The sequence below is a fragment of the Lithobates pipiens genome, unplaced genomic scaffold (assembly GCF_037356315.1).
Source record: "Lithobates pipiens isolate NorthernLeopardFrog02 unplaced genomic scaffold, aLitPip1_a1.2 Scaffold_25, whole genome shotgun sequence".
Lineage (NCBI taxonomy): Eukaryota > Metazoa > Chordata > Amphibia > Anura > Ranidae > Lithobates > Lithobates pipiens.
The window spans coordinates 238,688,868-238,699,745 of NW_027507787.1; the positions used below are offsets into that span (position 1 = coordinate 238,688,868).

General features: G+C 43.6%; 1 protein-coding gene across 1 annotated transcript in view; it reads left to right on the forward strand.

The window, feature by feature from the left end:
• ANKRD2 (ankyrin repeat domain 2) overlaps positions 1-10,444 on the forward strand; it is a 52,831-nt gene extending 42,387 nt beyond the window's left edge. Inside the window, exons 8-9 of the mRNA XM_077455704.1 lie at positions 3,977-4,075; positions 10,140-10,444. Of these exons, the coding sequence (XP_077311830.1) occupies positions 3,977-4,075; positions 10,140-10,238 (198 nt within the window). The 3' untranslated portion in view covers positions 10,239-10,444. The remainder of the gene's footprint in view (positions 1-3,976; positions 4,076-10,139) is intronic.
• The last annotated feature ends 434 nt before the right edge of the window (positions 10,445-10,878 follow it).

The window sequence follows — 10,878 nt, forward strand, 5'->3', positions numbered from 1 at the left end:
CGAGGAAGCTGGACAAGGAGTTTCCAGAGCTCTCCAAGGTTTCACAAGCCCCCCAGCCCAAAGTGACTCTCGTCACAACTGCCTTAACCCTCTTGGGCATGGAGGTCACCAGGGCTTCACAAGTTGTCACTGGTGTTCTCAGCCACCCTGTGCCCCTAATAGACACAGAATAACTTACACATAGGAGGGGCTGAGGAAGCTGGACAAGGAGTTTCCAGAGCTCTCCAAGGTTTCACAAGCCCCCCAGCCCAAAGTGACTCCCGTCACAACTGCCTTAGCCCTCTTGGGCATGGAGGTCACCAGAGCTTCACAGGTTGCCACTGGGGTTCTCAGCCACCCTGTGCCCCTAATAGACACAGGGTAACTTACACATAGGGAGGGGCCGGGGAAGCTGGACAAGGAGTTTCCAGAGCTCTCCAAGGTTTCACAAGCCCCCAGCCCAAAGTGACTCCCATCACAACTGCCTTAACCCTCTTGGGCATGGAGGTCACCAGAGCTTCACAGGTTGCCACTGGGGTTCTCAGCCACCCTGTGAACCTAATAGACACAGGGTAACTTACACATAGGAGGGGCAGGGGAAGCTGGACAAGGAGTTTCCAGAGCTCTCCAAGGTTTCACAAGCCCCCAGCCCAAAGTGACTCCCGTCTCAACTGCCTTAACCCTCTTGGGAATGGAGGTCACCAGGGCTTCACAAGTTGTCACTGGGGTTCTCAGCCACCCTGTGCCCCTAATAGACACAGGGTAACTTACACATAGGAGGGGCTGAGGAAGCTGTACAAGGAGTTGGCAGAGCTCTCCAAGGTTTCACAAGCCCCCAGCCCAAAGTGACTCCCGTCACAACTGCCTTAACCCTCTTGGGCATGGTGGTCACCAGAGCTTCACAGGTTGTCACTGGAGTCCTCTTCCCCTCCCCCATGATGATATCACGGAGCTGGTGGATGTTAGAGATCTTTCACTCCTCCACCTTCCATTTGAGGATGCCCCACAGATGATGAATAGGGTTTAGGTCTGGAGACATGCTTGGCCAGTCCATCACCTTTACACCCTCAGCTTCTTTAGCAAGGCAGTGGTGGTCTTGCCACCCGCCACCCGTGACTGCTCCACTGAGAGCCAGAACGGGGATCTGTCAATGTAAACAGACGGATCCCCATTCTGACAGGGGAGTAGAGAGAGATCGTCTGTTCCTAGTAATCAGGAACAGCGATCTCTCTCGTCCTCCAGTCAGTTCCCCCCCCCCCCCCCACACACACAGTTAGAAACACCTCCCAGTGAACACATTTAACCTCTTCTCTGCCAGTGTCATTTATACAGTAATTAGTAGTACATTTTTATAGCATTTTTATAGCTCTGATTGCGGGTCCCAAAAAAGTGTTAAAAGGTGTCCGATCTGTCCGCCGCAATGTAAAAAAAAAAATTTTTTTTTAATAAAAATGCCATAAATCTATCCCCTATTTTGTAGATGCTAGAACTTTTGTGCAAACCAATCAATATGCGCTAATTGCGTTTTTTTTTTTTTTACCATAAAATAAAATGTATAAGAATACATATTGGCCTAAATTGATGAAGAAATGTGTTTATTTTTTTCAAAATTGTCGACCTTTTTCTGTTTATAGCGCAAAAAATAAAAACTGCAGAGGTGATCAAATACCACCAAGAGAAAACTCTATTTGTGGGGGGGAAAAAAAGGACATTTGGACGCATACTAGCTCATTATGCCTTTTTCTTGCAGGTTTATTTTTTTTTTCCTGAGGTTTACAACCTCTTTAAGGTTTCTTGGCTGTCTCTTGGCAACTGGAAGTTTCAGCTCCCTCCAAATTTTTCTCAAAGGATTAAGGTCTGGGAGACTGGCTAGGCAACTCCATGACCTTAATGTGCTTCTTCTCGAGCCACTCCTTTGTTGCCTTGGCGGTATGTTTTGGGTCATTGTCATGCTGGAAGACCCATCCATGACCCATCTTCAGTGTTCTGGCTGAGGGAAGAAGGTTCTCATCCAAGATCTTACCATACATGGTCCCGTCCATTGGACCTCAATGGGTCAAAGTTGGCCTGTACCTTTATCAGAGAAACAGCCCCAAAGCATCATGTTCCCACCTCCGTGTGTGACTGTAGGGATGGTGTTCTTAGGGTCATAGTCAGCATTTTTCTTCCTCCAAACACGGCGAGTTGAGTTAATGCCAAAGAGCTACATTTTGGTCTGACCACAGAACTTTCTCCCAATCCTTCTCTGAATCTTTTAGATATCCATTGGCAAACTTCAGACAGGCCTGTACATGTGTCTTCCTAAGGAGGGGGACCTGTACATGTGTCTTCCTGAGGAAGGGGACCTGTACATGTGTCTTCCTGAGGAAGGGGACCTGTACATGTGTCTTCCTGAGGAAGGGGACCTGTACATGTGTCTTCCTGAGGAGGGGGACCTGCACATGTGTGTTCCTGAGGAGGAGGACCTGTACATGTGTCTTCCTGAGGAAGGGGACCTGTACATGTGTCTTCCTGAGGAAGGGGACCTGTACATGTGTCTTCCTGAGGAAGGGGACCTGTACATGTGTCTTCCTGAGGAGGGGGACCTGTACATGTGTCTTCCTGAGGAGGGGGACCTGTACATGTGTCTTCCTGAGGAAGGGGACCTGTACATGTGTCTTCCTGAGGAGGGGGAGACCTGTACATGTATCTTCCTGAGGAGGGGGACCTGTACATGTATCTTCCTGAGGAGGGGGACCTGTACATGCATCTTCCTGAGGAGGGGGACCTGTACATGTATCTTCCTGAGGAGGGGGACCTGTACATGCATCTTCCTGAGGAGGGGGACCTGTACATGTATCTTCCTGAGGAGGGGGACCTGTACATGTATCTTCCTGAGGAGGGGGACCTGTACATGCATCTTCCTGAGGAGGGGGACCTGTACATGTATCTTCCTGAGGAGGGGGACCTGTACATGCATCTTCCTGAGGAGGGGGACCTGTACATGCATCTTCCTGAGGAGGGGGACCTGTACATGTGTCTTCCTGAGGAGGGGGACCTGTACATGTATCTTCCTGAGGAGGGGGACCTGTACATGTATCTTCCTGAGGAGGGGGACCTGTACATGTATCTTCCTGAGGAGGGGGACCTGTACATGTATCTTCCTGAGGAGGGGGACCTTTACATGCATCTTCCTGAGGAGGGGGACCTGTACATGCATCTTCCTGAGGAGGGGGACCTGTACATGTGTCTTCCTGAGGAGGGGGACCTTGCGGGCTCTGCAGGATTTCAATCCATGGCGGTGTATTGTGTTACCAATGGTTTGTTTGGTGACTGTGGTCCCAACTACCTTGGATCATTCACAAGCTCCTCCCATGTAGTTCTGGGCGGATCCCTCACTTTTCTCATGACCATCCTCACCCCATGAGGAGAAATCTTCCATGGAGCTCCAGACCGAGGGGCGATTGATGGTTATTTTCTATTTCTTCGATTTGTGAATAATCCCTCCAACAGTCGTCTCCTCTCACCAAGCTTCTTGCTGATGGTCTTGTAGCCCATTCCAGCCTTGTGCAGGTCTCCAATCTTCTCCCCGACGTCCTCTGACAGATCTTTGGTCTTCCCCATGATGGTGAGGATTGGAGGGAAGAGATTCTGTGGACAGGAGTCTTCTATACACATAACGAGTTGTCGTTAGGAGAACCTTCTTACATTGTCAGGACTGATCTGTGTACCACATGAGCACCTACTGGAGCCAGTCTGTGGGGGGAGGGTTATTGTTGGCGGGGATCAAATACAAATGTTATAAATGGAGTAAAATAAGTATCATGTGATTTTTCTGGATTTTTGGTTGATATTCTGTTTCTATCATATAAAATACATCTATGATAAAAATTATACACCCTTCATCTATTTGTAAGTGGGCAAAACTTACACCATCTACAGGGGATCGAATCATTATTTCCCCCCCCCCCCCTATAGAAGACACATACACTAAGGTGTTTTTCTTTGCCTTTTACAGGAAGGTGACACCGCACTGCACGATGCTGTCAGACTCAACCGCTACAAAATTATAAAAATGCTAATAATCTATGGAGCCAACATGATGACAAAGAATGGAGTAAGTATTTTATGATCTCCATATATAAATACACATGAGGGATGTGATCTCTATGTATGTAAATAATGCATTTGGGTGGCAAAAATCTGAATGCAATCTATAGACTGGGGGGAGAACCTCTGGGGGGATCTAGGATGGAGAAGGACCTGGGGGTCCTAGTAGATGATGGGCTCAGCAATGCCAAGCTGCTGCTAACAAAGCAAACAGAATATTGGCATTAAAAAGTGATCAACTCCAGAGATAAAAGGATAATTCTCCCCTCTACAAGACTCTGGTCCGGCCGCACCTGGAGTATACTGTCCAGTTCTGGGCACCAGTCCTCAGGAAGGATGTACTGGAAATGGAGCGACTACAAAGAAGGGCAACAAAGCTAATAAAGGGTCTGGGGGATATTAGTTATGAGGAAAGGTTGTGAGCTCTGAACTTATTCTCTCTGGAGAAGAGACGCCTGAGAGGGGATATGATTTCATTACCGTATTTGCCGGCGTATAAGACGACCCGGCATATAAGACGACCCCCTAAAAACCTGCACAGTTAAAATGTTTTGCCTGTACTCACCGTTTAAGACGACCCCCGATTCCGAGGCTTCCGACGCTTCATATCCCTCTTCTTCTTCGTTCTTGCTGGAGCCATTTCCTTCTTCCTTCTGGTGCTGGAGCCAATCACGGCGAGCAATGTATTCTATTAATGAATACAAAGCCTGCTGGGATTGGCGGAGGCTGTTACATCATCAGCCCGCGCCTCACTCTCAAAGCCAATCGGAGCAGGCTACTGTGTGTAGCCTGCTCGGATTGGCAGAGATTGCTGCTCCAATCCGAGCAGGCTCTGTATTCATTTGAATACATCGCTCACTGGGATTGGTTCAGTGGTATATACTGTATGTAGCCGAAGCTACATACAGTATTACCGGACAGCCAGAAGGCATCCCAGCAGCGGACCCGGCGTATAAGACGACCCCTCCTTTTTGCTCAGTTTTTTTAAGTGTAAAAGGTCGTCTTATACGCCGGCAAATACGGTATATAAATACCGGACTGGTGACCCCACAATATATAAATACCGGACTGGTGACCCCACAATATATACAGTGGTGTGAAAAAGTGTTTGCCCCTTTCCTCATTTCCTGTTCCTTTGCATGTTTGTCACACTTAAGTGTTTCGGAACATCAAACCAATTTAAACAATAGTCAAGGACAACACAAGTAAACACAAAATGCAATTTGTAAATGAAGGTGTTTATTATTAAAGGTGAAAAAAAATCCAAACCATCATGGCCCTGTGTGAAAAAGTGATTGCCCCCCTTGTTAAAACATACTATAACTGTGGTTGTCCACACCTGAGTTCAATTTCTCTAGCCACACCCAGGCCTGATTATTGCCACACCTGTTCACAATCAAGGCATCACTTAAATAGGAGCTGCTTGACACAGTAAGGTCCACCAGAAGATCCTTAAAAGCTACACATCATGCCGAGACCCAAAGAAATTCAGGAACAATTGAGAAAGAAAGTAATTGAGATCTATCAGTCTGGAAAGGGTTATAAAGCCATTTCCAAAGCTTTGGGAATCCAGCGAACCACAGTGAGAGCCATTATCCACAAATGGCGAAGACATGGAACAGTGGTGAACCTTCCCAGGAGTGGCCGGCCGCCCAAAATTACCCCAAGGTCGCAGCGATGACTCATCCAAGAGGTCACAAAAGACCCCACAACAACGTCCAAGGAACTGCAGGCCTCACTTGCCTCAGTTAAGGTCAGCGTTCATGCCTCCACCATCAGGAAAAGACTGGGCAAAAATGGCCTGCATGGCAGAGTTCCAAGGAGAAAACCACTGCTGAGCAAAAAGAACATCAAAGCTCGTCTCAATTTCTCCACAACACATCTTGATGATCCCCAAGACTTTTGGGACAACATTCTGTGGACCGATGAGACAAAAGTGGAACTCTTTGGAAGGTGTGTGTCCAAGTATATTTGGCGTAGAAGGAACACTGCATTTCATAAAAAGAACATTATACCAACAGTAAAATATGGTGGTGGTAGTGTGATGGTCTGGGGCTGTTTTGCTGCTTCAGGACCTGGAAGACTTGCTGTGATAAAAGGAACTATGAATTCTGCTGTCTACCAAGAGATCTTGAAGGAGAATGTCCGACCATCTGTTCGTGTACTCAAGCTGAAACCAACTTGGGTTCTGCAGCAGGACAATGATCCTAAACACACCAGCAAGTCCACCACCGAATGGCTGAAGAAAAACAAAATGAAGACTTTGGAGTGGCCTAGCCAAAGTCCTGACCTGAATCCTATTGAGATGTTGTGGTATGACCTTAAAAAGGCCGTTCATGCTCGAAAACCCTCTAATGTAACTGAATTAGGACAATTCTGCAAAGATGAGTGGGCCAAAATTCCTCCAGGACGCTGTAAAAGCCTCATTGCACGTTATCGCAAACGCTTGGTTGCAGTTGTTGCTGCTAAGGGTGGCCCAACCAGTTATTAGGTTTAGGGGGCAAACACTTTTTCACACAGGGCCATGATGGTTTGGATTTTTTTTCACCTTTAATAATAAACACCTTCATTTACAAATTGCATTTTGTGTTTACTTGTGTTGTCCTTGACTATTGTTTAAATTGGTTTGATGTTCCAAAACACTTAAGTGTGACAAACATGCAAAGGAACAGGAAATGAGGAAGGGGGCAAACACTTTTTCACACCACTGTAAATACCGGACTGGTGACTCCACAATATATAAATACCGGACTGGAAGAGAGAGTTTAACAAGACTCGTGGCCACTCATTAAAATTAGAAGAAACGAGGTTTAATCTTAAACTACGTAAAGGTTCTTTACTGTAAGAGCGGCAAGGATGTGGAATTCCCTTCCACAGCCGGTGGTCTCAGCGGGGGGCATCGATCGTTTCAAGAAACTATTAGATAATCACCTGAACGACCGCAATATACAGGATATACAATGTAATACTGATATACAGTGCCTTGCGAAAGTATTCGGCCCCTTTGAACTTTTCAACCTTTTGCCACATTTCAGGCTTCAAACATAAAGATATAAAATGTTATTTTTTTTGTGAAGAATCACCAACAAGTGGGACACAATTGTGAAGTGGAATGAAATCTATTGGATATTTTAAACTTTTTTAGCAAATAAAAAACTGAGAAGTGGTGCGTGCAAAATTATTCGGCCCCTTTACTTTCAGTGCAGCAAACTCACTCCAGAAGTTCAGCGAGGATCTCTGAATGATCCAATGTTGTTCTAAATGACTGATGGTGATAAATAGAATCCACCTGTGTGTAATCAAGTCTCTGTATAAATGCACCTGCTCTGTGATAGTCTCAGGGTTCTGTTGAAAGCGCAGAGAGCATCATGAAGACCAAGGAACACACCAGGCAGGTCCGTAATACTGTTGTGGAGAAGTTTAAATCCGGATTTCAATACAAAAAGATTTCCCAAGCTTTAAACATCCCAAGGAGCACTGTGCAAGCGATCATTTTGAAATGGAAGGAGTATCAGACCACTGCAAATCTACCAAGACCTGGCCGTCCCTCTAAACTTTCAGCTCAGACAAGGAGAAGACTGATCAGAGATGCAGCCAAGAGGCCCATGATCACTCTGGATGAACTGCAGAGAACTACAGCTGAGGTGGGAGAGTCTGTCCATAGGACAACAATCAGTCGTACACTGCACAAATCTGCCCTTTATGGAAGAGTGGCAAGAAGAAAGCCATTTCTCAAAGATATCCATAAAAAGTCTCGTCTAAAGTTTACCACAAGCCACCTGGGAGACCCACCAAACATGTGGAAGAAGGTGCTCTGGTCAGATGAAACCAAAATCCAACTTTTTGCCCACAATGCAAAACGATATGTTTGGCGTAAAAGCAACACAGCTCATCACCCTCAACACACCATCCCCACTGTCACACATGGTGGTGGCAGCATCATGGTTTGGGCCTGCTTTTCTTCAGCAGGGACAGGGAAGATGGTTAAAATTGAGGGGAAGATGGATGCAGCCAAATACAGGATCATTCTGGATGAAAACCTGTTGGAGTCTGCAAAAGACCTGAAACTGGGACGGAGATTTATCTTCCAACAAGACAATGATCCCAAACATACAGCAAAATCTACAAAGGAATGGTTCACAAATAAACGTATCCAGGTGTTAGAATGGCCAAGTCAAAGTCCAGACCTGAATCCAATCGAGAATCTGTGGAAAGAGCTGAAAACTGCTGTTCACAAACACTCTCCATCCAACCTCACTGAGCTCGAGCTGTTTTGCAAGGAAGAATGGGCAAGAATTTCAGTCTCTCGATGTGCAAAACTGATAGAGACATACCCCAAGCGACTTGCAGCTGTAATCGCAGCAAAAGGTGGCTCTACAAAGTATTAACGCAAGGGGGGGCCGAATCATTTTACACGCCCCACTTTTCATTTTTTTATTCGTTAAAAAAGTTTCAAAAATCCAATAGATTTCGTTCCACTTCACAATTGTGTCCCACTTGTTGGTGATTTTTCACAAAAAATAAAAATTTTATATCTTTATGTTTGAAGCCTGAAATGTGGCAAAAGGTTGAAAAGTTCAAGGGGGCCGAATACTTTCGCAAGGCACTATATAATCACACAACATACAGGATATACAATGTAACACTGACATATAATCACACACGTAGGTTGGACTTGTCGCACCTACTATGTATGTAACTATGTATAAATACATAAGGGGAATATGATCTCCATGTATAAATACATAATCGCCACATACGGAAAAGCTTCTTGACAGTAAGAGCTGTGAAAATGTCGCATAGACTCCCTCAAGAACTAGTTCTGGACAGCACAGTAGATTGTTTGTTTTAAAAAAGAGCTTGATGCATTCCTAAATGTATAAAATATAACTGGATACTAATTATAGAGGTAATTATGCTAGGGGTAGTTGATCCAGGGAATAGGTGATTGCCTCCTGGGGAATCAGGAAAGAATTCTTCTTCCCCACTGGAGTGAGTTGTATAGAATAGAGTATATGGAGCGTATAGAATAGAGTATATGGAGTGTATAGAATACTGCATATGGAGCGTATAGAATAGAGTATATGGAGTGTATAGAATAGAGTATATGGAGTGTATAGAATAAAGTATATGGAGCGTATAGAATAAAGTATATGGAGCGTATAGAATAGAGTATATGGAGCGTATAGAATAAAGTATATGGAGCGTATAGAATAAAGTATATGGAGCGTATAGAATAGAGTATATGGAGCATATAGAATAGTGTATATGGAGTGTATAGAATAGTGTATATGGAGTGTATAGAATAGTGTATATGGAGTGTATATAATAGAGTATATGGAGTGTATATAATAGAGTATATGGAGTGTATATAATAGAGTATATGGAGCGTATAGAATAAAGTATATGGAGCGTATAGAATAGAGTATATGGAGCATATAGAATAAAGTATATGGAGCGTATAGAATAGAGTATATGGAGCGTATAGAATAAAGTATATGGAGCGTATAGAATAGAGTATATGGAGCGTATAGAATAGAGTATATGGAGCGTATAGAATAGAGTATATGGAGTGTATAGAATAGAGTATATGGAGTGTATAGAATAGAGTATATGGAGCGTATAGAATAGAGTATATGGAGCGTATAGAATAGAGTATATGGAGCATATAGAATAGAGTATATGGAGCGTATAGAATACTGCATATGGAGCGTATAGAACAGAGTATATGGCGAGTATAGAATACTGCATATGGAGCATATAGAATAGAGTATATGGAGCGTATAGAATAAAGTATATGGAGCGTATAGAATAGAGTATATGGAGCATATAGAATAGAGTATATGGAGCGTATAGAATACTGCATATGGAGCGTATAGAACAGAGTATATGGAGCGTATAGAATAGAGTATATGGCGCGTATAGAATACTGCATATGGAGCTTATAGAATAGAGTATATGGAGCGTATAGAATAGAGTATATGGAGCGTATAGAATAGAGTATAGAATAGGTGACGTGGTTCAGGAACAGCTTCTACAATAACACAATTTTCACTTTTTATGCAACACAGGATGGGAAAACCCCAACAGATCTGGTGCAGCAGTGGCAGTCGGATACCCGGGAAGCGTTGGTGAAGCGGGCAAACCACGGCTTGGAGAAGCAAGTGTAAAGAAGAACCCCGCTTCACTAATTACTGCTGAGATGCTCAGAAACAGCAGAGAGATGCAATGGATGCGACTAGGAAATGCTTCTGAAAATAATGTTTTTTAATGCACATTGTATGATATAGTATATAACTGTACAGCCGATTCTCTTATAGTATAAATTATTGTACAGAAAATGCTTCTTGTTAAAATAAAGTTGAATTGTATAGCTTGGATTTGTCAGTTTGGATGTGAGGCCGTTCTTGGAAGAAGCTGTAATATGGATCTACACAAGTAGGAATACGTCATTTGGTGTCCAAGCAGCTGATCTCCCCCTTTGTAAAACAATGTTTGGAAGTAGAAATGGGACTTTAGATGAATCATTTATTTGTAAAAATTGTATTAATCATGTCCATTGATTGTTTGTATTAAATTCATTATTACTATAGTTATTATGTTAATCTTTTATGATTATATTTAAAATTATAAATTAATTTATTAATTCAATTATGCTCTCAAATATCATGGACCACCCTTAGAGGATTATGACATTAAATTAAAATTAATTAAATCAATTCTTAGATTTATACATATCTCCATCAATTACAATGACATGCTTCATGTAAAGTCCCAGTTCTACTTCCAATTTTTTTTTTTTGCATTACA